We start from the raw sequence: 27,947 nt of genomic DNA, 5'->3' as shown, positions 1-27,947 counted from the left end.
TTTGCCACCAATGAGGGAAAACTCAGGTGGTATGCCCATGATTCAACTGACGTGCATAAGTGGGAAATTAACACCCACTTAAGGACTGATTAGCAAGGTTAGATCTCACGGAAAAAAGGGAGAACTAGCCATTTGGATACAGAACAGGCTCAAAGGTAGAAGACAGATGGTGGTGGTGGAGGGTTGTTTTTCAGACTGGAGGCCTGTGACCAATGGAGTGCCACAAGGATCGGTACTGGGTCCTCTACTTTTTGTCATTTACATAAATGATTTGGATGCGAGCATAAGAGGTACAGTTAGTAAGTTTGCAGATGAAACCAAAATTGGAGGTGAAGTGGACAGTGAAGAGGGTTACCTCAGATTATAATAGGATCTTGACCAGATGGGCCAATGGGCTGAGAAGTGGCAGGTGGAGTTTAATTCAGATAAATGTGAGGTGCTGCATTTTGGGAAAGCCAATCTTAGCAGGACTTATACACTTAATGGTAAGGTCCTGGGGAGTGTTGCTGAACAAAGAGACCTTGGAGTGCAGGTTCATAGCTCCTTGAAAGTGGAGGTCGCAGGTAGATCGGATAGTGAAGAAGGCGTTTAGTATGCTTTCCTTTATTGGTCAGAGTATTGACTACAGGAGTTGGGAGGTCATGTTGCGGCTGTACAGGACATTGTTTAGGCCACTGTTGGAATATTGCATGCAATTCTGGTCTCCTTCCTATCGGAAAGATGTTGTGAAACTTGAAAGGGTTCAGAAAAGATTTACAAGGATGTTGCCAGGGTTGGAGGATTTGAGCTATAGGAAGAGGCTGAACAGGCGGGGCTGTTTTCCCTGGAGCATCGGAGGCTGAGGGGTGACCATCTAGAGGTTTAAAAAATTATGAGGGGCATGGATTGGGTAAATAGGCGAAGTCTTTTCCTTGGGGATGGGGAGTCCATAACTAGAGGGCATAGGTTTAGGGTGAGAGGGGAAAGATATAAAAGAGACCTAAGTGGCATCATTTTCACACAGAGGGTGGTATGTGTATGGAATGAGCTGCCAGAGGAAGTGGTGGAGGCTGGTACAATTGCAACATTTAAGAGGCATTTGGATGGGTATATGAACAGGAAGGGTTTGGAGGGATATGGGCAGATGGGAATAGATTGGGTTGGGATATCTGGTGGGCATGGACGGGTTGGACAGAAGAGTCTATTCCATGTTGTATATCTCTATGCCTCTATGACTCGATAAGCGTCAGTCATGATCATAATGAACCTTGCAGAGCAGGTTTGCTGGCTAATTGCTCTGCCTATGTTTCTATGTTTCACATAAACCAAGAACAAATTTGTAATTTTTCTGGTGTGTATGGTTTAACTCAATGTTGTGTGGTGAATTTAACTGTTGAGCTAAAAGGGTTATAGCAATTATGTTCTTAAAATGCAAGTCCTAATCAATAAATTACATCAATCAGTAATATATCCATGAATTTTATAAATACTAACTTTACATATTTATCAATATCCAGTTCGTTCAGTTCTATGAATTGTTCATACTCCTTGGCATAGCTTTTCAAGGGTATTAGTGCTTTCTCAATGGCGTTTTTGATTGTATTGCGCAGCTCCTGTACTGGTGGCTCATTATGCCACACAGACTCCAACAGCGGTGTTCCACTTTGAAACATCCCTTCCAGGACAAACTAAAAGACAAAAATTTAAATAAATAATTAGGATAGCAGTAGACGTTTTATTCGTTCATGGGAATGTGGACATCTCTGGCTAGGATAGCATTTATTGCTCACCCGCAATTAGTCTAGAGAAGACAGTAGTGAGTCTTCTTGAATCACTTTGATGTGTTGAGAACACCCATACTGCATTTCGAACAGTGTTCATCAATTTTGATCCAGCATTAGTGAAGTAATGGCATCATAATTACAAGTCAGGATTATGTGACTTGGAATAGAACTTACAGAGGTTTTAAAGACCATAAGAAATAGGAAGGGAGTAGGCCTTCTGGCCCCTCAAGTGTGCTCTGCCATTCAACAATGTTGTTGGTAATATGATATTCCTCATGACCACTTTCCCTGAAATCCATAATTCCCCTACTGATCAAGAATCTATCTATCTCAGCCATAAATATACACAAGCACTCTGCTCTCACAGTACTCTGTGTCAAGGAGTTCCAAAAACTCACAACCTTCTGAGAGAAGCAATTCCTTTTCATCTCAGTCTTAAATTTGCACATCTGAGACTATGCCCTCTGATCCTCTCAGCATTTAGTTGTCAAGTCCCTTAAGAATCCTATATGGTTCAATAAGATCACCTCTCATTCATTACAATTTCATTTGCTAACCTTTGCTCATAAGACAATCTCTCCCTCCCAGGGATCATCCCTGTGAACCTTCTCTAAACTGCCTCCACTGAATTATTATTCATTAAATAAGGGGACCAAAACTGCTCAAAGTACTTCAGATGTGGTCTCATCAGCACTTTGCACAGTGCAGTTAAACTTCCCTAATTTTATATTCCTACACCTGGAAATAAGGACCACTTTCCATTAGATTTCCTGATTACCTGCTGCACCTGTGTGCTAGCTTTCTGTTTCATGCACAAGTACCCACAATTCCCCTGTTGTGGCATACTTCAGTTCTCCCTATTTAATTAATATTTTTGTTTCTTTTGTTCTCCCTACAATGAAATAAATAAGAGTGAGTATAGACTTGTTGGACTGAGTGGTCTGGTTCTGTGCAGTCAATTCTGTACAATTTATTTAAGTATTTTAAGCACATCAGAGCACCAATATTTAATTAGGTTCAAATATTTCACAAGGCTTCTGCAGTGCCCAAGCTCGGGAATCCAAACCCTCAGTCTGCATTGGGAAATTGACTTGCAAGTCGAAATAAATATTACAATGAACTTAAAATCAGGAAGAATTGGGAGGGAGGGGTGATCAAGACTTTTTTTTAAAAAGTGATTTCCTCCTTGAAAATCGTCTCATTCTAAAATCACTTCACAAAACTTCTCTCTTTATTCGCTTCTCAAACTCTATCCACTGCAAATTTCAACTAATCTGACACCCATCCTCACCAACTTTGACCAGCTACCTGTAACCTAGCAAATCTATTTCATGACCATCCTCCTCAAATCTTTCTGCAGGCTCTCCCAAACCCATCTGGAAAATAATTTCTCTGTTTTTTTGACTTAGGATTTAATGCCTGTCCTCTGTTCATTTTGCTCCACTATCAGTAGTCAATTATTTGACCACTGATTTTCTGTTCAATTAAATTCTCTGCATAAATCATTTCTTTTAAGGATCTTAATTTTTTTCAGTTATTTCTCAGTGCTTACTTTTATCCTTTGTCAAGTTCTGAGATACTTGTTTCCATGATAAATAGAACTACTTACTGGTAAACAGCATAGAATGTGAAAGCAAAACGATCTTATTGAGTTTAGTGCTTCCAAAGAATATGTACAAAGTTCTGTTCTAATCCATTAACTAATCCATTATACTTGCTAAGGTAAAATCTAGCATAAAATGCCTTGATTTCAAATCATCTCACAACAATTTATCTTGTTTTACCTTTTCTATATGTGGAACATGCTGCGTGGATGTGATTGCTTTATCAAACAGAGCCAATATGCTAGGCTTAAATTTTTCCAATGGCGTGCTGTAGTGCACTCCGTTGTGATCCAAATTGAGGTCTAAAACAAAAATAGGCATTTTCCTGGGCCTGAAATACAGAACAACAAACAAGCAGAAAGATGAGATCACCAATAAATTAAATTTCAAAAATTGTGAAGATTGGGTTAGGATATCTGGTTGGCATGGATGGGTTGGGCCGAAGGGTCTGTTTCCATGCTGTACATCTCTATGACTCTATAATTATAACAAACCTTGTTTTAACTGGCACCTTATGAACTGGCACCTTTGATAGACTGGCAAAAATTTTGGATATCAATTACCAGATTTTGCATTGCGAGAGGACAAATTCCTGCCTTTGAGTTAGAAGCTCCGGATCCAAGATCTCTTTTCAGGCTTGAAATCAAATAGTAAATGGTTGGCTAGCTTGCCTGCTTTTAGGCCAGGTGAGGCCCCCGAGTTGCCAATTAAGGCCATCTCAGGACCTCCACCCATCGCTACTTATGAACCGGCACTCTCGATAGACTGGCAAAAATTTTGTACATCAATAACCAGAAGTTTACTGTATTATCACAATCTCAGCAATGTCTGAGTAGTCAGTTGAGGGTACAAGTGAGAAGGCTGTCTGCCAGTTATGTAAGTCAAAGTTGCATTATTATTTATTTGATTTATGCTGCAAATATAACAACTATGTGTATACCCTCTATGTGTATACCCTATGTGTATACATTTCTATTACTTAGTGTGTGTTTTTACATTGATTATGTGGACCTCTTGATCAAACAAAATACTTGATCAACTACCACACTCCTCGTCCCACAGTCGCTGGTTAGCAAAACATTTGCTTGTACAAGTACAGAATCGGACAACTCTACAACACAACTAAATGTTGATACTGGTTATGATTAACCCGCCTCTCATTCACCTTCCTCTCACTCCTATGACTTAACATGAGGGCTGTTACCAGGCTAAAATTGATCCGTTTCAAATGGTCAAGCTGCCTCCGGAGATGTGGTGGACTTGGGTAGTTCATCCAAAGTACTCAAATAAAGCCTGTTCAGAGTGAATTGTGATTTTCCTAGTCTGTGGATGTACTGTTGCAATGAATTAATTATGTATGTGAAAAGAGACCACAACCAACTTTTACCCATATGACTTTGCAAAAGGAAGCTATGTGGACATTTTAGTGAACATTTTAAGAATAAGAATAAACTATATACAAGCAACTATAGCAATGAATTAAGTCTGATATGCTGTGTTTGTAAATACTAATTCACTAAATGATGTGGCTCTGAAACATGCAGAAGATACCATCATTCCTATTGATCTCATAGGTTTTGCACTGCAGGAGGACAAATCCCTGCCTTTGAGTTAGAAGCTCCGGATCCAAGCTCTCTTTTTGGGCTTGAAATCAAATAGTAAATGGTTGGCTAGCTTGCCTGCTCTTAGGCCAGTTGAGGCCCTTGAGTTGCCAATTAAGGCCAGCTCAGGACCTCCACCCATCGCTACTATCATTCTACCACTGGTGATATGCACCTTCCCATTTGGGGAGACCACTCTCTTGGGTGGCTAAACAGGATGCCTATCATAGTGTTAATCCTTCCTAACCCTAACCCTTACCCTAACCCTATCGCAGGCAGTAAAACTAGGCAAGACTTCGTGTCATTGACATGTACAGCATGGAAACAGACTCTTTGTTCCAACTCGTTCATGCAGACCAGATATGCTATAATAATCTCGTCCCATTTGCCAGCACTTGGCTCATATCCCTCCAAAATATTCCTATTAATATACCCAATCAGGTGCCTTTTAAATGTTGTAATTGTACAAGCCTCCACCACTTCCTCTGGCAGCTCATTTCATTCCACACACCACCCTTATGATTCAGCATGAAAATGTTGTCCCTTAGATCCCTTTTAAATCTTGTCCCTTTCACCCTAAACCTATGCTCCCTAGTTCTGGACTCCCCACCCCAAGTAAAAGACCTTTATTTACCCTATCCATGCCCCTGATGATTTTATGAACCTTTCTAAGGTTACCCCTCAGCCTCCACATTCCTGGGAAAACAGCTCCAGCCTATTCAGCCTCTCCCTATAGCATAAACCTCCAACCCTGGCAACATCCTTGTAAATCTTTTCTGAACCCTTTCAGGTTTCACAACATCCTTCCTATAGGAGGGAGACCAGAATTGCACACAATATTCAAAAAGTGGCCTAACCAATGTCCTGCACAGCTGCATCATGACCTCCCAACTCCTATACTCAATGCTCTGACCAAAAAAGGAAAGCATACCAAATGCCTTCTTCGCTATCCTACCTGAGACTCCACTTTCAAGGAATTATGAACCTGCACTCTAAGGTCTCTTTGTTCAGCAACACACCCCAGGACCTTACCATTTATAAATCCTGCCCTGATTTGCCTTTCCTGAAATGCAGCATCTCACATATATTTAAATTAAATTCCACCTGCCACTCCTCGGCCCATCTGACCAAGATCCTGTTGTAATCTGAGGTATCCCTCTTTGCTGTCCACTACACCTCCAATTTTGTTTTTTTATGCAAACTTAGTAACTATACCTCCTGTGTTCATATCCAAATCTTTTCTATAAATGGCGAACAGGTCATCCATGTGACAGAATGAAATTGGACTCCCTATCATCACTATTCATGGCTCCAAGATGCACATAAATGTGAATTTTGACAGACTTCTTGGCTGTCATGTTGGTGGAATAGCCAGTATGGATCAGATTGATTCCAACAGCACATGGTTTGATCCCAGTTCTAACGGGGTTGATTTGGGGTCTGTGTCCTAACTGTTTCACCCATAGCCTTTGGGCAGAAAATTTAAGTAGTTTAGGGTTTTTGTCCAACATCAAAACATGGAAAGTGCACAATGCTCTGCAGTAGGAGGCTTGACAATAACTAATAACACTGAATCATTTACAAGGATTTTAAGGGGTTGCAGTTTGAAAGTAGGGGGTAGTCTTGCCTCCATGGAAGTCATAACAGGATTATAAATTAGGAAGGAATTAATTGGCTGCAGTTGTCGCTTCTGACTGTCTAAGCATATCTCAATCACAAAGGTTGTTGGCAATCAGTAGGCCAGGAGCTCATCAGTCCCAGCAGGCCCCTGTGCAGTGGCCATCGAATAGGCTTAAAGTACAGGCAAGTGAGGTTGGACTTACTATAGAAAAACAGGCTAGCTGTAGCAATTGTCAGTAGTTGGGGATGCTGGATCATGACTGTGGGAGTACTTTTTTGGGGGGGGGTGGGCGCACCTGCTTCTTGGGCTGGCCTTCCATGAGTCTTATAATGCCTGATAAAAAAGGCTTCCCTTCCCTATCCCACCCAAGAGAATGGTCTGCCCACATGGGAAGGTGCATATCGCCAGTGATAGAATTATAGTAGTTGTGGGTAGAGGCCCCCAAGGGGGTCTTAATTAGCAACACAAAGACCTCGACTGCCCTAAGGGCAGGCAGGCTGGCTGGCAACCATTTTGCTATTGGCTTGCAGCAGCAGAAGACCAGGGATATGGCGCTGCTCTACTATTCAACAAAATGTTTGTTACATTGGGGTGGAGGAACCAGTGCTTGCTTGAGGTACTGGACAACAAATAGGAGGGTGGCCCTCAGAAGCCATCACCCTGCCCTTGTTTTTAAACCACTGTCCCTTCTCCCTGTGACTCCAATTCCAAGAACATTCTCCTGCAATCCACTGCTTACCTTTGTCCTGAGTCCTGTATGAACTCTAAGATTCTGAGAGTGCTCTAATGGCAACACCCCAGGTCTCCTTTGTGCCACTGCCATGTGAAAAAGCTGACGACCTCTCATTGAACAGGTGAATGCATATTGAAGGCCAGTGCAGTCCCCAATTGGCGTGTGGTTCAGTGGACATTGTGTGGAAGAGGCAGCTTGTTCCTCCAGCCAATTCTCTAATCAGCACGCAAGATCTCCAATAGCTCTACAGGACTTCATAGCTTGTTTATCCTTCTCCCCTTTCTTGAATTAGAATGGTGTAAGACCATTTTTTTGTGGAATATAAACTGGGAAAAGTAGTAGTTTGGACATTACTCTGTGGCAGAGAATGTGATGGGGTCTCTTCTCATAACTTGAAGACAAAAAGTGGAAGACTGTGGTGTTTACATAATGGTTATGTTAGGTCAAATAACTTATAAAGAAGGAGGATTTGTTACTTTTGTGAGACAAGCTGGTACAGATGTCTTTGATTTGAAAAGCTGTCCAGATACAGCCTTTGGATTTTTAAGTTGCAGTATTGTCACGGACCTGAGAAGGAGCAATTGAACTCAATCCTCCAGAAAGCCTAGGAGATAGTGAGGACTGCAGATGCTGGAGAGTTAGAGTTGATAAAGTGTGGTTCTGGAAATGGCACCGCAGGTCAGGCAGCATCTGAGGAGCAAGAGAGTCAACGAAACGTCGACTAAACCCTGTCCCAGATCTAATCTCCAACTCGGCACTGCCCTCTTGACCCATGTATCCACTCCATACTTTCCATTGAACTATCACAAACACCTCCTACCTTCGCCCACCTATTGCCATCCCACCTATCTTTCCCCTATCCCCACACCTTCCCCCTATTTATTTCTCAGCCTCCTCCACAGTCCTGATGAAGAGTTCTGCCCAAAATGTCGACTCTCTTGCTCCTCAGATGTCCTCTCCAGAAAAACTGCAAACAAAAACAGATCTTTCTATTTTCAACATCCTTGAATGAAAAATTCGACTCAAAGACTCTGAAAAGAAGACCTTCTAATTCAAGTAAAGACCTTAGTCAAACAGGTTGAGGATCCAACTAATTGAACATCTACCATCGCTCAGCAGTCGACAACAATGTGATATCATCAGTAAAAATGAAAAGAACTGTGAGAAAGTTATTTTACTCCACATTTGTGGCTTGGACTCTTGATTCACAGAAATTGAATTTGTCTTTTGCCTATGTTTCTCCACCATGATAATTCTACAGAGTGATCTATCTTGTTCATCCTATTTGTGAATTAATGTGTGTGTGTGTGTTTGGATTTAAAGAGAAAATATTTTTAGTTTCTATGTCATAAGTAAAAATCCATTATGTTACCTGTTAAGGGATTTTAAAAAATAAATCAATAGGTTTTATGTTCATTGATGAAATCCGCATCAGTTTCTTTGGTCTTAGGTAGCAGTCAGTCAGACAGATTAACTGTTTCATTGATTCAATTGGTCATTTATATATTTGTGACAGCTCATGATTACTAGTGCACTTCTCCCATTATTAGCAATCTTCCAATCATCTGGCACTACTCCTGCATCTCAAAGGCATAAAGATTGTGACCAATGCCTCTGCTATTTTTAACTTTGTCTCTTTCAGCAACCTGCAATATATTGCATTGGGTCAGGTCACTTGCCAACCTTCAGAAATGATACTTATTTTAGTGCGCCATCTTTATCTACCCTTGTCCTGTCTGTAAATCCCTTCTCTTATTTTAGTATAACTTTTACACCTAGAACAGGATCACAATTACTAGACTAGTATTCCAGGTTTCCAGACTACTTTTCAGAGTTATGGGGCAAAATGTTACCAAAATTGCCTGTGTCAATTTCAGCGGGTTTCATGGAGGGTTTGTCATTGTGAGATTCAGGAAGTTATCTCATGTAATTCCCTGCTGCTCACCTCAGTATGTATGCACAATGCCTCAACAGTGGCACACAGGGCACTCACCAGCAACAGAAGTACTCCCTGCTGCAGGAACTCCACAGGATTTGTGCCTCTTATGCTAGGTGTAAAGCTCAAGTAAGCACTAGGTCAAATTCTGATAGCAGGAATAGCCCAGCACAGTACAAGTAGAAAGGAGGGAAACAATATTGAGCACTGCTACAACTAAATGAACCTGGGTAATCAGCTCCCCTCTTTTTAGCATGCAACTAACTGATTTCAATTAAATGTACCTTAGTATAAACTGACAAAGCCAATTAGCAAGCCAAAGAAAGAGGAATTTCATTAGAAATTCATAGAAAAAAATGGTGCAAATGCAACATCAAGCATTCAATCAAACAGGTAATATGTTTAAAAGTGAGTGTGTCTAGTTACACACAGGGACAAATAAGATTACACAGTTTAAAAGTCCTTAGAGAATGAGGACTATAGGCCAGTCAATTCTTTGTTGACTCACATTCACAACAATAGCAGAATCTGTAGATAAAATGACTTTTTGGTGAATGTTTGTTTTCCAAAGTTGTTTTTTTTTCACTGGACTTGGTTTTTCCAAATAAATTAGGAATTACGAAGGCTAAAATGGACCATGAAATGTCTTTACCAAATAGGGTCAAAAAGAATCCCAAGGCTTTTTAATGCATACATTAGAACAGTGTGGCAGCGAAAAGAGTACACCCACTTAAGGATAAAAAAGAGAAATAATGTGCAGAGCCACAATAAGTGTGACAGTAGAGAAGGGGTGGCACAGTAACTCACTGGTTAGCATTGCTGCCTCACAGTGCCAGAGACCTGGGTTTGAGTCCCACCTTGGGCATCTGTCTGTGTGGAGTTTGGACATTCTCCCTGTGTCTGCATGGATTTCCTCTGGGTGCTCCAGTTTCCTTCCACAACTGCAGTGAATCTAATCTAGATCCTAAACAAATACTTTGTATCGGTATTCATTGGCTTGGTCACAGAAGACAAAGGGTAGCAGTAGAAGGGTGTTTGTCAGAATGGAGACTGGTAACTACTGGTGTTCACAGGGCTCTGTTGACTGTAGTATGTATAAATGATCCAGAGGAAAATGTGACTTGTTTAACTATTAAGTTTTCAGATGTCACAAAGATTTTTGGAGTTGCTGATAGTGCCGTCTATTGTGAAAGGATACAACAGGATATACAGAGGAACCTTGATTATCCAAAGGACACGGGCAGGGAAATATTTCATTCGGTTAATCGAATTCTGGATAATTGAATGTCAGATAATATAGTTTAGCCAAGTGTCGGGATCTTGCAATCTTGCCAAATATTCGGATATTTGCATAATCAAATACCAGATAATCAACTTTTCTTCACAGATAGATGGCGACTTTGACACAGAAATGGCAGATGGAGTTTAATCCAGACAAATGTGAGGTGATGCATTTTGGAGAATCATATTTCGGTGTAAATTATACTGTCAGTGGCAGAACCCTTAGGAACATTAACATATAGATGGATCAGGGAGTGCAGGTCTACAGTTCCCTAAAAGTGGCAACACAGATGGCCAAGGTTAATAAGAAAGCATATGGCAATCTTGCCTTCATCAGCTGAGGCATGGAGTACAAGAATTGGCAAATCATGTTGCAGCCATATAAAACTCTTGTTAGGCTGCATTTGGAATACTGTGTACAGTTTTGGTGGCCACACTACCAGAAGGATGTGGAAGCTGTGGAGAGAATGCAGAGAAGTTTCACCATGATGTTGCCTGATCTCAAGGGTATGGACTATGAAGAAAGATTAGAAAGACTAGGATTGATTTCACTGGAAAGACAGTGGCTGAGAGAAGACCTCTACAAAATTACGACAGGCATAGATAGGGCAGAAAGTCAGTGGCTTTTTCTCAAGGTTGACGTTTCAAGTACAAGGAGATGCAGGTTCAAAGTGAGAGGAGAAAAGTTTAAGGGAGATGTGCCAGGGAAGTTCACACAGGGAGTAGTAGGAGTGTGGAATATATTGCTAGAAGACACGGTGGAAGCAACCACATTGGCAGTATTTAACAGATATCTGGATGGTTACATGAGTAGGGAGGGAATAGAGGGATACGGACCTAATAAGGGCAGAAGATTGTTTTTTTAGTTAATTAGTGCATGATGATTGGCACAAGCTTGAAAGGTCCTTTGTGATGATGTTGCCCCTTTAATAAGGTTATGTTGTGCTTGTATTTTTTCAAGAGGAGTTGTAAAGGTACTGGTGCCAAAATGGTTGACAGAAACTGCTTAAGTCAACAATCAGACGAAGCCTTTGAGTTTTTTTAAAAACAGTTGTACAATGAAAGGGGAGTAATCTGGTTCTCTCAGTTCAGGTTTTTTCTAGTTTGGTTTAGTTTTAGCAGGCAGTCAGAAAAGTGCTGGCGACCTTGAGAAGCAACTACACTGAAAAGTGGTTCCATGCTTCAACAGAGGTCTTACCTGGACTTTCTCTCTGAAATCTCTCCTGCAAGAACTTGTGTTTTAATTTTAACTTTTGCCAAGGGGAGTGTTTATGGGATGTTGCGGGAACTGGAACAGTTTTGTTAAGTTGTGACAGAGTCAGTTGGGTTAGCAAATAAGTTATTCTAAATTCTGTTTTCTTCAGTTCATGTTTCATCGGTAGCGTTTAATAAATTCTGTTATAAAGGTTTGCGTAAAATTCTATTTTGTTTAAAGCTGAGTAGTTTGACCAGCTGCATCACTCCTGGAATATCCACTTTACATCTGCCTAAAAATTAAAAAGCTAGGGTCTCGGCTGCCTTCTTAAAATGCTTTGAAGAGGTCTGGCCTGGTCCATAACAATGTCTCTTTGTTCTTTGTTGTTCTTTCTATAATGAGAGAATTGGGCAGTGAGGGAGTGAGCCAGCCTTTCAGGATCCATGTTCTTCTCTCTGCTCTGCTGTTCAAAAGCAGCTCATGAAATGCAGTCCAGTATGTATGGCTCCATTGTCTTTCCAAGGTGGCTAATTAGCAGTGAGCCAATATGTGAAATTAGCATGTACACGTGAAATAAACAGAGATGTGAATTCTTGATGCTGACTCAGTTGCCTGATTTTAATCTGTTTAAACAATGTAGCCTTGTTTATTCCACATGGGTCTCATGAAACATGCCTCAGGTATAAAAATCTTATTATTTTAGTCTCATCCTGACTGTAATAGCAACCTTGTAAATAGGACCCTAGACATCTGCTCACCATATAAGCTTGAAGCTGAGATAAGGCATGCCAAAATTATCCTGTGTAGTAAATGATAAACTGATCAAATCAGCATGGTGTATATTACGCAAACTCATAAATGTGGTTCATGTCCTTTGATCCTGACTGGTGCCCGGTCTATCTCAGATTACCCTGGGAGGGAAAGGTATCTCTTCTGGTATTCTCCACTAACACAATGCTGCCATCAAGCCAAAATGATATTTTGCCTAGGGATTTACACATTCAGGTCCACAGTTCCCCAAAAGTGGCAATGTGAGTGGATATGGTGATCAAGAAGACATAAGGCATGCTTGCTTTCATTAGGGCACTGAGTAAAAAAATTGGCAAGTCATGTGGCAGCCATATAGAACTTTAGTAAGCCACCAGAATACAGTATTGGTCGCCACAGTACCAGAAGAATGTGGAAGCTTTAGAGAGGATATAGAAAAGGTTCAGCAGGATATTGCCTGGTTTGGAGGGTTTTAGCTATGAGGAGAGATAAGTTTGTTTTCATTTAAATGTTGGAGGTTGAGGTTGGTGGGCAGAAGATCTTGATCCTGAGCTGTACTGTTCTTTGTACTTTGCATGATACATGAGTATGAGTATTATATATGAGTAATGTGAGTTTCAGTGCCAGTATGATGCCCTAAATCTAAGCCTTAGATCCCAATAACTGATGGACCGGATCAAACGACACGTCCTATTGACCATTCACAGCGGTCAGAATGTCACTTATGCTCAACCAGATCATGCTTTAAAGCTTCAGAAAAGTACATCCACCACTAAATCTGATTCTGCTGTTGGAAATAATTTACTAAATAATCTGGACTAAACTAAGAGTTACAATTTATGATCATCAATTGGGCCTGCAGTGTAATGCATCATGTGTAGTAAAAGCTACATATATAAATATCAGGATCCTGTTTTACGTAGGCAAAAGAAATTTGTTCGTACATTGCATCCTTTTCAAAAGAAAGGGTTCATGTAGCCAGCCAAACTCTGCTGCATCCTCATGGCAATACTGACAAATCAGAATCTACCTGCCTGGTTTGGGAATTAGTTTGAAAGTTAACTGTTCTTGTTGCATCTCTTTGCCAATTATGTTCTAGCCAATCAGCACTCTCTGTATAAAACCATGTTCCTTTTTCAAATCTGTTTCTTGCATCTTAATTATTATGAGTACAAGACAATTCCAGTCTCCTTTGGCCATGTTTAAGTTATAGCAGAATCTCCTGAATCTAATCGTACTAACATCATTTAAAATGTTAGTCAATGCACCACTTCAACAATACATATTAATTTTGGCTCAACAATTTATCTCAGTCTGTTCTCAGGACATAATAATCAAAAAATGGTGAAGAGAAATATGTGTAAAATTAATCAACGTTTACACAAGAAGCAATAAAACAAAGATGTACCAAAGATGTATCGGCATTTAAAACATTGGTTCAAAACATCATAACCGTTTTACTTCTCTGTAATTAGATGGTATTTTTCATGCCATGTGTAAAATACAGAAATAAAACAAAGTATCCCATCGGAAATATTTAGTTCTGAAAGTAGAGCACCGGCTGGAAGAATACTCATGAATCTTACTTGAAGTTGCTGTTAAGAAGGTCTTCTCCCCATTTCATATCATCAGAGCAGTTGAGAGAACTATGACAGCCATCAAGGATCATTTGAGTGTAGTTGACAAGAGAGTCTTGCACAAGGTAGCGGAGAGAATCCTGAAGGTTGTACTTTATCATTTCCATCAGCATATGGAGCTTAGATTTGCGATAAACCTCCCAGTTAGACTCCCGTAGATTAAACCAACCTTTACGAACATCCCATAAGCTGGTACGTAGAACTTTCTTCAATGTATTTATCCAGCTATCACTCAGAAATAACTGTATCTGAAACACCGAAAAGACAGCAGAGTTATTATCATTTAACAGGTACTTTTTAATTAACACTTCAATCTAACTATTGTTATGTTCACCTTTCTAGAACTTATGGAACCACCTTTCACATCATATACTCTGTACATAAACCATGCATAATTACAACTTAATCATCCTACTTTAGAGATCCCTAACTTGGTGATGAAAACCAAATGGTACTGCTATTATTTCTGTAAGTTTTTTTTATTTGATTGATTTTTCATCACATGTACCAAAGTACAGCGAAAAGTTTTGTTTACAAGTAGCACAGGGAGATCATAGGAAGCAACGATGTACAAATCAAAAAGACCTAGACAGAGGTAGACAGGTTACAATTCACAGGGTGGGTGCTAGGTGAGATCAACGTTAGCAAGATAAGCATTATTTGAGGCTAAAGAGTTCATTCATCAGTCCAATAATGGCTGGAAGGAAGCTGTTCCTGAATCTTCTGGTGCGTATTTTCAGGCTTCTGTATCTTCTGCCTGACAGAACAGGCTGTAGGAGATCATTACCAGGTTGTGATGGGACTTTGATGATGTTGTTAGCCTTTTTCCAACAGTAAGCCATGTAAACAGAATCCACTGATGCAAGGTTGACTTCTGTGATGGTCTGGGCTGTGTACACCACCTCTGTAGTTTCTTATGGTCGTAGGCAGAACAGTTGCCATTCCAGGCTGTTATGCACCCAGAAAGTATGCTTTAATAGTGCATCTGTAGAAGTTGGTGAGGGTCCTTATGGACATACCAAATTTCCTAGGCCGCCTGACAACGAAGAGGCGTTCTTATGCCTTCTTGTCCATTGCATCTATGTGGGAACTCCAGGACAGGTTGTCAGTTATTGTCACTCCAAGGAACGTGACACTCTCCACTCTCTCAACTTCAGTTCTGTTAATGTAGATGGAGGCGTGTTCTCCTCTTTTCTTTCTGAAGTCAACGATCAGTTCTTTAGATTTGCCAACATTGAGAGAGAGGTTATTCTCATTGCATCATGTCAACAAGCCTTCTATCTCCCTAAATCAATTTCTACCATGTTAGTTACTAAATTTTACAGATTACAATTGGGGAATAAATTAGTGAATTAGACAATAAATAATAACATTTAATTCAGTGATACCAGTCTTTGAAACAGAAGGTTGTGCTTTCAAATCCTATTGAAGAATTTGTGGCCGTGGCCTATGCTGGCAGTTCTCTACTTAGGCAATGTTGTATTATTGAAGGCCACTATTTAGATGAAGACATCCACCCAATGTACAGGTGGATGCCAAAGATGACTGTAATGCTTTTTCGAAGAGCAAAGGGCTCTCCTATGGTTTGGCCAACATTTATCCTTTAATCAGCTGACATAAAATATATTAACCATTCGTTCATCTCAGTGTTGTTCACATGCCTTTGCGAAGTGCAAATGAACTGATGTAGTTTGTGCCTTCAAGCAATAACGATGCTTATAAAAGCAACACAGTGGCTGTGAAGTGTTTTGGATCATGCTGAGAAAGAGTAAGGCACCATACAAATGCAAACAAATAAAAGCAAAATATTGCGGATGTAGGAAATATGATATAAAAAGAGAAAATGCTAGAGAAACTCAGCAGAAATGGTAGCATCCACGCAGGGAGAAAAAGGATACCCAGGGAGGGAGTTGAGCCCATTAGGGACGAAGGGGGCAATCTGTGTGTGGAGCTGGAGGACATTGGTAGGGTGTTCATTAAGTATTTTTATTCATTCATAGGATGAGTGCATCACTGGATTGGCCAGCATTTCTGCCCATCCCACAGTGCAGTTAACAGTCAACCATATTGCTATGGGGTCTGGAGTCACATGTCATCCATACCAGGTAAGGGTGGCAGTTTCCTTCCCTAAGGGACATTCATGAACCAGGTAGGTTTTTCTGATAACTGATAATGGTTCCATGAATTCAGGAAGACGAACTGTGAAGTTCTTGAGCAAATTGACATAGGGGATGAGGTGATATTGGAGGTTTTGATGGGCTCAAAAGTGTACAAATCCCCAGGGCTGATTGAGTTGATCTCAGGCTGCGGTGGGAGATAATGGAGGAAATTACAGGAGTGCTGATTAGATTAGATTCCCTACAGTGTGGAAACAGGCCCTTCAGTCTACACTGACCCTCTGAAGAATAACCCACCTGGACCCATTTCCCCTCTGGCTAATGCACCTAACACTATGGGCAATTTAGCATGACCAATTCACCTGACTTGCACATCTTTGTGACTCTGGGAGGAAACCGGAGTAAACCCGCACAGACACAGGGAGAACGTGCAAACTCCACACAGACAGTCACCCAAAGCTGGAATCGAACCTGGGGCCCATGGTGCTGTGAGGCAGCAGTGCTAACCACTGAACCACTGTGTCAATCCAAATGATTAATTCTTCTTTGACAACAGGGAAGGTATCATAGGACTGCAGGACAGCTAAGGTGATTCCAATTTTCAAGAAGGATGGTAGAAATAAACCAGGGAACTGTAGATAAGAAAATCTCAAATCAGTGATCGGGAAGCTACTGGGAAAATTCTGAAGGAGGGAATTAATTATCCCTTCAAGAGGCAAGGTTTGACTGGGGGGGGGGTGGGGGTGGTAGTCAGCGTGGCTTTGTCAGTGGGAGGTCATGCTTAACAAATTTAATGAAGTTTTCAAGGAGCTGACTAAGTTGTGTAGATGAGGATAGTACAGTTGATGGATTTTATTTGGATTTCCCAATAAGAATGATGCAATCCATATTAAGCAAAGTTTTAAACTGTCTAAATTTCATTGGTTTATCATTGATCTCTTGTCTTTTAAATTTACATGTTTTTATATCTTTTTTGTTCTGTTCCTGGACTGTCATGCCTACTTAGTTAGTCTTCTCTGTAAACTGATGCAAATAAATTGTTCAATTGTCTGAGTCTTATTTCTTATTGGCAAACTCCAATTTCAGTAGAATTCTTTGGAGGGATTCCTGCCACAAAGCCTAACAGGTTTTCTCTCCATATCTCAGTAAACTCACCTTATCAACTACTTACACCACCTTGATCACATTCATCACATCTGATTTCCATCCCATTATACCACGTGCCATTCACATAATAATATGCCACTTGCTGAATATCTTCTTTTGCAACCACACCATCTTTAAAAGCCCATTGTATATCTGGGTAAGCATTGTTAGTTTCCAGCTCTCCAACACAGTTCCTGACATCTGCCGTGGACATGGGAGACAATGGGTTACGGGGATTCTGCTATGCAGACAGGAATCTGGAGGTCTCGCTGGATGAGCTTGTGTAGAGGTAGGAGTTGCCCTTCCCCAAGGGCTACTAGAGACCATGATCTCAGACCATGCCTGCCTGGTGCAAGATTGACATTTGGGTTAAAGCTGTCTGTCTACTTGTCTTTCCTTTGGAGAAATGGGGTGGAGGCTGCTGCATGTAGTAGTCCCCCTCAACCACAGACTATGGTGGTTCACAGACTCCCAGCCCAACCGTTTGTTCTGTGGTGCTGTGGAGTCTGTGGATTATGTACATATTAGGTGTGGGCGTTTGCACTCCCTTTTTGATTTTCTTAAAAACCTTCTCCCCTGTTTTTGGTTGCACTTCAGTCCCATGCTCCTGATCTTTGGGTACCCAGCAGGAGGTGGGAGGGTAGGTCAGAGGACCTCCACGTGGGTCTGCTCCTGGGCCTGGCCGAACTGGCCATAAACAGATCCAGGCAGCAGGCCATGGCGGACGTCATTCAGGCCAATTGCCTGCGCCTCTTCCGTGATTACGTTCGAGCCTGGGTGTCCCTGGAGAAGGAGCACATGATGTCCACTAACATCCTTGAGCTGTTCATGGAAAGGTGGGCACCACAGGGAGTGGAGTGTTTCATTTCCCCCTCTGACTCTGTTTTGATTTAATCCCTGCCCTCCCCTTTACTTTTTTTTGATCATGCAGCATTGCCCGTAGTTGAGAAGGGCACTGCTCGTCACTGGCCACTCTGGTGTTTCCTTTTTTCCTGGTGTTGGAATATAAATAAAGATTTATGCACTTGTTGTTCTTCACTGTGTCATACACCTGCACACACACACACACAAAAAAGCAGTCTGTCTCTGCAGTACTGAGCTTCTCCTCTCTGCCAGCATAAATACCAGCATCTTCTCTCCGTTAGAACACTCTGTCAATCCTACTGTATCCACCCCTCACCAAGACTCACACTCTACTACTGACACTGATGTCTGCAACATCTTCCCTCACTTGCGGCCAACCATCCAAACCTCTGACAGCACTAAGCCTGCATGCCCTCACTCACACTTAATCATTCACGTGGGTCACCTTCACACCTACAACAGAAGTAACAGCTGTGCCACCCATTTTCATTTCCCTTAATATCCACCTCTCTCTTATTCCAGGAGAACAGTGGTCCCCATTAGAGCAGAAAGACTCTAGATGGGTGGTGGGCTGCCCGTCATTCATCTCACCGCCCTTTATGTGGACAGTATCCTGACTGACTAATTCCAAGCCCCTGGACTGGTATCAAATCAGTGTTAGACTGCCCCTAACTTGACTTGACTGAGGCCTGCTGACAAGTTTTGTTCATGTGTGCCTGGTGCAAATGTCAAGGCAAAACAAATAATATGAATCTGGTATCTCTGGCTGAGGCAGCAAAGCACAAAAATGTAAGTCAGTACAAGGCAAGGATACTATCAGCACCAAGATAGGGTCAAAGTGAGTGAAGCTATGACAGCAAGCAAAGAGCCTGGAGATGAAGTCTACTTCAGTCCATAAGTGCACAGCATCTTTGCAGCAGTATTACAATGATAAGTGGTGGTGCTATCTGAGATGCCTCACTGAAGTACAGAAGTGCTGTGTAAGTGGATTGGAGATGTACCACGTGGGTTCTTAGAGATTGGCATATGTCAGATACCAACGTCCAAGTACATGTGGTATGGCCAGTGACCATGTAGCATGCCCTGAGATGCCTGGTTTACAATATGGAGGTTATTTGGAGCAAGTGGTGAGCTACATTTGTCAGATAACTACTCTGGTTTCCATGTTGGGTTTTCTTGGCATCTAGCTTGTTTGGTGAGTTTGGTAAGATAGAAAGCTGAATAGTGTAGAGCTGAGTTGGGCCATCAACAGGTTATTAAAAAGCAATAATCCCCCTTAATTGGCCATTCATTGATACCTCACAAGAAACTCACCTCACCACTTGTGAAAAGAATAAATGATAGAGGGAGTTGCTCCCAACATAAAAGTGGGCCTCACCGGACTTCTCTAATCCTGTCACAAAACTCACTATAGCCCACGTTATTCAGATAGCTATAAGATTCCACACAATATTTCTATTGTTTTGCTGTTATAACCTCAAAGTTTATTTTGATCATCCCATGGTGACCTATTTCATTTCTGGTTGTTCTTACACTATTGATGTATTTATAGTGTCACAACTCTCTGGGGTGGCAAGCCAGGAGTTGTTGCAAAAGTTAAAGTTTTTAAAACAAGTACACAAAATTCCCCAATTTACCTGATTTTTAGACACAGGTTGTTAGACAGCATGGACCAGGAGTTTTTGTACTTAATAAGAATTACTATTTATTACAATAATTGTATTCTAACTATAGGCAAACAGCTATTAACCATCAGCATATACCATATAAATTAAAACTCCAATCCCCTAATAAGCTCACCCTTACATACACACAGACAAACACAAACACATAGATGAAAGATAAGGTCAAATAGGTTATGGGTAAAGGTAAGCTGAAAGACAGCTCTGTAGTTGCTGAGATAATTTTTATGCTGGTCAGAACATTGCTTTATTGTCATCTTTCTTCAGACTCTTGCATTTGTTTGCAAGAAACACAAGGTGGCTGATTTATTTATAAAAGGTCTATGGCTTATCAGTTAAATATCAAAGGTTCCAATAACTACTGAGTGAAGATGAATTGGTTTTCTTCATGTTTAAAATGGGTTTGACTGCAGAGAACAGAGATACAGCATCTGGTGCTGGTGGAGATCAAAACACTCTATCTTGTTTCCAGCCCCAAGCTATTTAGTTATCTGAGAACTAATCATATCGTTGTTAGCAGACAAAAAGCTCTTGTCATCAATAACTGGTCTCTAGTCCATGGACCAATCAACTTTTTGTTGTTACTCAGCTACATCTGTATACAGAGGAACCTTGATTATCTGGCATTCAATTATCTGAATATCGGATTATCTGGCAAGATCACAAGGTCCCGTTGCTTCGCAAAACTATGTTATCCAGCATTCAATTATCTGGAATTCAATTAACTGAACAAAATACTCCCCGCCCATGTTCTTTGGGTAATCGAGGTTCCTCTGTATAGAACCCCACGGTTTCAATTCATTTGCGACCCAAACTTCAATTACTTTTGTTCAAACAGTCATTTACAAAATGCTTGCCTTAAGTGTCAGGTTACACACTTTTCAAAACATGCTATAATCCATTAAAACTCTGTTTTAAAACAGCTTTGTCTAATCTCAATGCACAATTTTACAAAAAAAAGTACTTACAGTAGAATAATTATTTTTAATTTGTCCACTTTGCCTTATTTATTTTAAATAAAACCTTTTTCCAATGTGATATTAATTGTAATTCTTACAGTTTATACTCGTGGAAATGAAGCTGCTAACCATTGCAAAGCAACATGATTTAGTGATGGAGTGCTGAAACCAAAAATCACAAAAGGCAATGATCCTGTGAAGTTAAAATATTTTCATGAAACAATACAACTGACAATGAAACAAAAGGTTGTGAAAAATCCTAGGCAATCACTTGTCTAAAGGTCTGTAAGGCTTCTAAAGCAGCCTAAAGTAATCATGCAAAGCATGCAATATTGCTTTCTCAGTTACAAGTAGAATCCAAATATGGCTGCCTGAAACAATTCCAGAACTAATGATTACTGAGACTTTCATTCTTCTAGCCAGTGAAGCTGATACATTCTTTGAGAAATTAGATTAATATTCACTTTCCTGACATTCCCCCACAAAAGTATCTATTTTCATCTGAATTTCAATATGCAGTAAGACAACTAATTAAAGGAAAAAGGCACTGAGTATATTAATACCTGTGCATGAGCCTGGGACTGCATCTGTTCAAATTCTTCCAGTCGAACACCTTTTATCAGGGTCACAAAGAACAGGGACATGGCGGCCACTTTGTTGCATTCAGCACGTACTTTGCACAGGGCTATGATTACTTCCGGTTTGGTCAACAGAGTGTTAAAGGAAAATGCCTTTCTGTTTTGAGCAAATGGATAATCTGGAAGCTGTATTCGTCCTAGGAGACAGAACAACGTTGATTTTATTTTCAAAACAACAGACTGAAAGTGCAAGTTTTGTTATTAGTTTTTCTTATTTATTCATTTTGTGAGATGTGGGCATCACTGGCTGTCCAGCATTTATTGCCTGTCCCTAGTTGCCCTTGAGAAGGTGATGGTGAGCTGCCTTTTCGAAACGCTGCAGTCTACCTGCTATGTGTTGACCCGTAATGCCATTAGAGAGGGAATTCCAGGATTTTGACCCAGCGACAGTAAAGGAATGGCGATATATTTCCATGTCAGGACAGTGAGTGACTTGAAGGGAAACTTGAAGTGATGGCGTTCCCATACATCTGCTACTTGTCCTTCTAGATGGAAGTGGTTGTGGGTTTGGAAAGTGCTGCCTGAGGGTCTTTGGTGAATTTCTGCATGCATCTTGTGGATGGTAAATACTGCTGCAACAGAAGTTTGGTAGTTAAGGGAGTGAATTCTTGTGCATGTAGTGCCAATCAAGGAGGTTGCTTTGTCTTGGATGGTGTCAAGCTTCTCGAGTTGTTGGGACTGCACTCATCCTGGCAATTGGGGAGTATTCCATCACACTCCTGACTTGACTTTGTAAATGGTAGACAGGCTTTCAGGAGTCAGGAAGTGAGTTACTTGCCACAGTTTTTCCAGTCTCTGATGTACTCTTGTAGACACTGCATTTATGTGGTGAGTCCAGTTGAGTTTCTGGTCAATGAAACAGTCCAGTCCAACATTGGCACCTCCACATCGCAGGATGCTGATAGTGGGGGAATCAGTAATGGTAACACCATTGACTGTCAAGGAGTAGTGATTAGATTGTCTTATTGATGATGGTCATAGCCTAGCATTTCTGTGGCACAAATGTTACTTGCCACTTGTTAGCCCCTGCCTGGATATTGTCCAGATCTTGTTAAATTTGAACACGGACTGCTTCAGTGTCTAAGGAGTCGCAAATGGTGCTGAACATTGTGCAATCATTGGCGAACATCCCCACTTGTGACCTTATATGGAGGGAAGGTCATTGATGAAGCAGCTGAAGATAGTTGGGCCTAGGACACTACCCTGAGAACTCCTGCAGAGATGTCCTGGAGCTGAAATGACTGACCTATAACAACCATGACATTAGTACAATTACTTATTCGGAACAGACTACAAATATGATCAGATCGACAAATGTTTTCTTTTACTCACTCACATGATGCGGACATCATTGGCTGGCTAGCATTTGTTGCCCATCCCTAGTTGCCCTTGAGAAGTTGGTGGTGAGCAGCTTTCTAGAACTTCTGCAGTCTAACAACCATAAGGAACCATAATTTTCCACTGAGCAATTCCATTGTATGCTCTGCAAGTCTCAATTTAAATTTGCATTTGAATATTCTGATGAAATTAAGTAAAATAATTACTCAAAAAAACTAAGCTATTAAATACATAGTCTAAATCCTGAAGAGTTATAAAACTGACCTGACACACTGGGAGAAAGTGAGGACTGCAGATGCTGGAGAAGCACAGCAAGTCAGGCAGCATCTCAGGAGCAGGAGAATCAACGTTTCCTTTCCTGATGAAGGGCTTATGCCTGAAACATCGATTCCCCTACTCCTTGGATGCTTCCTGACCTGCTCTGTGTTTCCATCACCACACTTTTAACTCTGACCTCACACACCCTCAAGTACATCTCTTCCAATCTCTCCCAGACTACTTATACCCCCAGATCCTGACCACACAGACTAATACCACCCCCATCACCACCAACATCCACTCTCTCCTCCACTTCCAAAAACCCACAAATAATCTTGACCATATCATTGGTCACTGTGGGCTGAAGATAGTCATCCCTGTGGAACACAAGTAATCACAGGTTACTTTAAATGTCACACCTGTTAGCTACAATACATAAAGATAATTTAAGGTCTCATAGGCTATACAAGGACATGGAATTGATTTCCTCTCACCTTAAAGTATAAGTATTTGCCAACATGTTCTTATAAGCAATGATGCCTTTCTTGGGTAAAGTAGGGATGGAAAAATACGGTATCAATAATCAACAGCACTTACAATTACCCACATTGTATGCATGGCATGGTTTGTGCTGCATTCATTGGAATGAAGTCCTAATGTCAAATGCTTATATTGATGCATTCTAAGGCCCTCCTTGTCAGACTCCTCCATGTCCCATTGAATGCGGAACTATGCTAAAGTATCATTTCTATGTTGACTACTCACTGCTGACATTAGTAAAGACCTATTCTATTTCTTTTATTCCCAACACAGGTTCATTGGAAGTTTAGCTAATGAACAACAGGAGTCATCATCACTGTTGAAGGTGCAGAGAAATTGAGTAGGAATAGGAAGTCCAACACCAGCAGCAACCTCCAGCGGCTGCCAGAGTCTCTACAAGAAGTAGCAGCTGAAGATCTCCTCTGGCTATACAGGAGGCCCAGAGTTGTTCCTCCTCGATGTCATTCCTCCAGATGAGTGAGGTGCAGTGTTGATAAACAAATGTGAGGGGATAATGTAACAGAAATACATCAACTGCTGGAGTGGGACCTGCAACATGAAGGTGTAGGTAGCTATCTTATCCTGGTGACCATCAATGTGACAGCTACATTGCATTTTTCTGCAACTGATGACTTCCTAGGAGCATTTGGGATTTTATATGGGATCTCTCAAATCAACCACCCACAAATATACTCAGGATGCTACTGATGCAACTTGTGGTAGTTCATCTCATTTCCCAGTGACAGGGCAGTGCTGTAGTCCAGGTAGTAAGCTTTGGTAGCATAGTTGGACTCCCCCAGGTGCAGAACACTTTCAACTGTACATCCATCACATTTGAATGGTGTACCATATCATAACACATATCATACCATAACATCTACAATCATTGCTACTATATCTTAGAAACCTGCCAAATACTCTGGAAGTTTCCAGGTCTGCTGAAGATGATATTCTGAAACTAGAACTGGATTGAGGGGTCCTTGCAGTACACTCCTGACAGTATGCCACATAATCCTAGCCTGCTATCCAGTACATGACTTATTCTTTACAATAACCTGTTACATGTTAAGGAATGTGAAGCAATGTGAAACCTCAAGAATAAAGTGGGTAGAATAAGGGCGATCTGCCAATTTGTGCATTAGAACAGTCAAATCTATAAGCAACAAAGGATTTAATGAGAGTTTTAGCAGATTCCATAGTGCACATATTGTCTTTGGTGGATCTATCTAAGTAAGGAAACCCTTAAATAGTAACCCACACAGAGAATATAATGATACTACATGAATGCATCACCTCATAAAGGAATTCATGAGAAAACCAAAAAGAAGCCTTGAAAACCAAAATGTAGCCTCCAACAAACTAAAACTATTCCATGAGAAAATCTTAAGTACAGCCCCGAAAAGTTATTTTTGAACCCCGGCAATGATGTTATGCTGAATCTCTACAAAGCTCTGATTATGTCACAACTAGAGTATTACATTCAGTTCTGATCACCACACTTCAGCAAAAATGTGAAAGTCCTTGAGGGGGTACAGTAGAAAATTATCAGAACTGTTTCAGGAAGGTTTTTTTAAAGTTACGTGCAGCTCAATTTTATCAGGGGCAATGATCTAGAACTCCTAGTGAAAAAGTATAAGCGGGGAACACACCCACAATACTGTAGGCTCCTTGTGTTAATTGGGAGCAATTCTCATTTTTTTAAGGCAAGACATTTGTTCTATCTCTGAAAAAGGTCTGAAATATGTCCAAGAGGCCAGTACCCCATTACCAAGGCACACTTTATGTACACTTGGAGAGTCCACATTGATCCAGCCCTTCAGAGCCAGTTCTCAGAGTGAACAGAACCTCTGACACTCCTGTTTATATCTGTCAGCCGAGGCTCCCTGATTGGCCTGGATTAACAGCTCCAATCAAGGATCTCTTATTCTTTGGGGTCCACCTAGCTGACTTCATTACAATTACTAGTCTAAAGGTTCCGCTTTAGAGTTGTTAGTCAATCAGACAGCTGGCAGTTCTATAAGCCTAGCAGTGCCAGGTTCAAGTGTTGATCACTGCTGGGATTGCAAGGAGTTTTGAAGAAAGGAAGTCAGGACACTAGGGCCAAATTGAAAGGCCACACTGAGGGGTGCTGGATGTGAGAAGGTTATGGTCAGAGGGGTTAAAGGAGTGAATGAAGTTGGGAAGATGTCTCTGTTGGTCACAGGGAAACCATAATGGTATTACATGCCCCTCTAGCATGTATTTCCATCTGCTGTGAGTAAAGAGTGGCAGAGACAATAATTGTCCAAAGGCCTGTTTACTTTGGATCAAAAGAGATTTTTGATAGATGTGAAATATCCTGACAGGCTTAAATAAAGTAGATGAAAAAAATTCCATTTTGTACTCAGTGAATGCTCAAGGCCTGGAACCCATTATCCATGAGGATTTCAGAAGAAGCCACAATCGGAGATTTCAGAAGCAATTAGATGGGCACTTAATTAGAATACACTTCGAGGACTTTGGATTGAGTTGGTATGTGACTCACTGAATTGCTCTGTATCTATCATGAATTCACTGGGCCACTTTATGTTCCATATATGACTTTATGAGTTAAAAACAACAATAAATTTAAGTTTCATAATGTGGCAAGCAATGAACGTATCCAGCTTACCTTTGCTTGGTACCTTTTCTTCCTTTTTATCTGGAAGAGTCACATAAGAAAATACTTTGGGGTCAGACATCACCATGTGATCAAAAGTAATTTTATTCATGGTGCGATCATACTCGAGACGAACCTCCTGTTCTATCTTTTTAAAATAGTTTGGTAACCTACAAAAGATAGGAAATCAAATATAACAAACAAAAATTTTTATTTCCCATTTTAACGCACTGTAATTATTACACTTTTGCCCTACATTGCCTGTCACTATATCAATGTAACTTAACAATAATCCAAAAATCTAAACTAACAATCCAGAGAATGAGAGTTCATATCCAACTATGGAAGTTTGAGAATTCGAATTAATTTCCTCAAAACAAAACTTGAATAAAAAGTTACTAACGGTCAAGTAACAATAAAGCAGTCAGATTATTATAAGTTTACTGGCACATTAATGTACTTTAGGGCAACAAATTGAGGGTAAAGTTCCACACCAACATGACTGATTTTAAATTATAGACTGAAGTGACCTACAAAACTCACTGCCAGCAGCCCAACTTCATCAAGTAGACCAAGTAAGAATGGGCAGTAATTTATGGCCTTTCAATGATCCATTCATGATAGGAATAAATAAATATAATGAAGTATGACTTCCTTTTGGGGAATAAAAGGAAAGCCCCTCTAACTGAAACGAAACAGGCAAAATAATTTGTGTGTCACTTTGTATCATCATCTGTTCTCAATAATATATAGTGATTATTATATGAGCATTAACTTAGTTCACTCTATAGCACTCTTAGCTCTGAGATAGCATGATAATTAACTCAGGTCCTACTCCATATGTTAGAATATAATCTGTTGTAACTCCACTGTAATATTGAGGATCATTAAATGATGTTTTGTCTTTAAGAAATTATGTCAGATGCTGGAAAATAATTGAATAGTTATTCATCTGAATAAGTAACAATTGGGGCCGACTGAAAAGGCCAAGGTTCTTTTTTACATAAAAGAAATGTAGCGGTTACTATATAGTTCCTTGAAAATTAGGAAGTGTTTTGATACGATACAAGTAGAGAATATGTTTCCAGTTGTAGAACGCAAAGCTAGAAGTCATAATGTCGTCAATAATGAATCCAATTAAAAATTCAGGAGAAATCCAGTAAATTGAGGAACATGGAGGAAACCATACATACCACAGAAACAGCATATAAGCACAACTTTCTAATATCAGGAAGCCAGCTCTGTAGCAATTGATAAGCAGATTATGCTCATTAGCATTTGTTTTATAACCTAAACCAATTTATAATCTTAGAATACAGACTCCTACCGTATGGAAATTAACCATTGTGAGTTTCTAGCAAATAAGGCTTCCCTAAAATCAATAACTACCAGGTCTAACATGGAATTTAACCATTTAGATAAAGCTTCTTAGAATAAGAAAGGGCTATACTTAATAGGAGTTAACAATGATCAAAACAACATTTGGAACATAAAATAAGAGAGACCTAATTAGAATTAAGAAACCACCCCTATATATAAGAAATTAATTATGCAGTCCAAATCACGCCAAATTAGAAAGCATACATCCAATAGTTAGATTTGAGTAACTTGCTGAGGCGCCTGTCATT

At 40.4% G+C, this 27,947-nt stretch overlaps 1 protein-coding gene across 1 annotated transcript in view; it reads right to left on the bottom strand.

Moving 5' to 3' along the window:
* dnah1 (dynein, axonemal, heavy chain 1) overlaps window positions 1-27,947 on the bottom strand; it is a 425,483-nt gene that overhangs the window by 334,363 nt on the left and 63,173 nt on the right. The window contains exons 10-14 of the mRNA XM_072582714.1: window positions 26,332-26,489; window positions 21,471-21,682; window positions 14,089-14,387; window positions 3,548-3,698; window positions 1,474-1,667 (exon numbers count right to left, since the gene is read on the bottom strand). Coding sequence (XP_072438815.1) covers window positions 1,474-1,667; window positions 3,548-3,698; window positions 14,089-14,387; window positions 21,471-21,682; window positions 26,332-26,489 — 1,014 coding nt within the window. The remainder of the gene's footprint in view (window positions 1-1,473; window positions 1,668-3,547; window positions 3,699-14,088; window positions 14,388-21,470; window positions 21,683-26,331; window positions 26,490-27,947) is intronic.

The sequence above is a fragment of the Chiloscyllium punctatum genome, chromosome 12 (genome assembly GCF_047496795.1).
Source record: "Chiloscyllium punctatum isolate Juve2018m chromosome 12, sChiPun1.3, whole genome shotgun sequence".
Classification (NCBI taxonomy): domain Eukaryota; kingdom Metazoa; phylum Chordata; class Chondrichthyes; order Orectolobiformes; family Hemiscylliidae; genus Chiloscyllium; species Chiloscyllium punctatum.
Note: the sequence above shows the minus strand (reverse complement) of the source record. Positions and strands in the feature narration are given on the sequence as shown.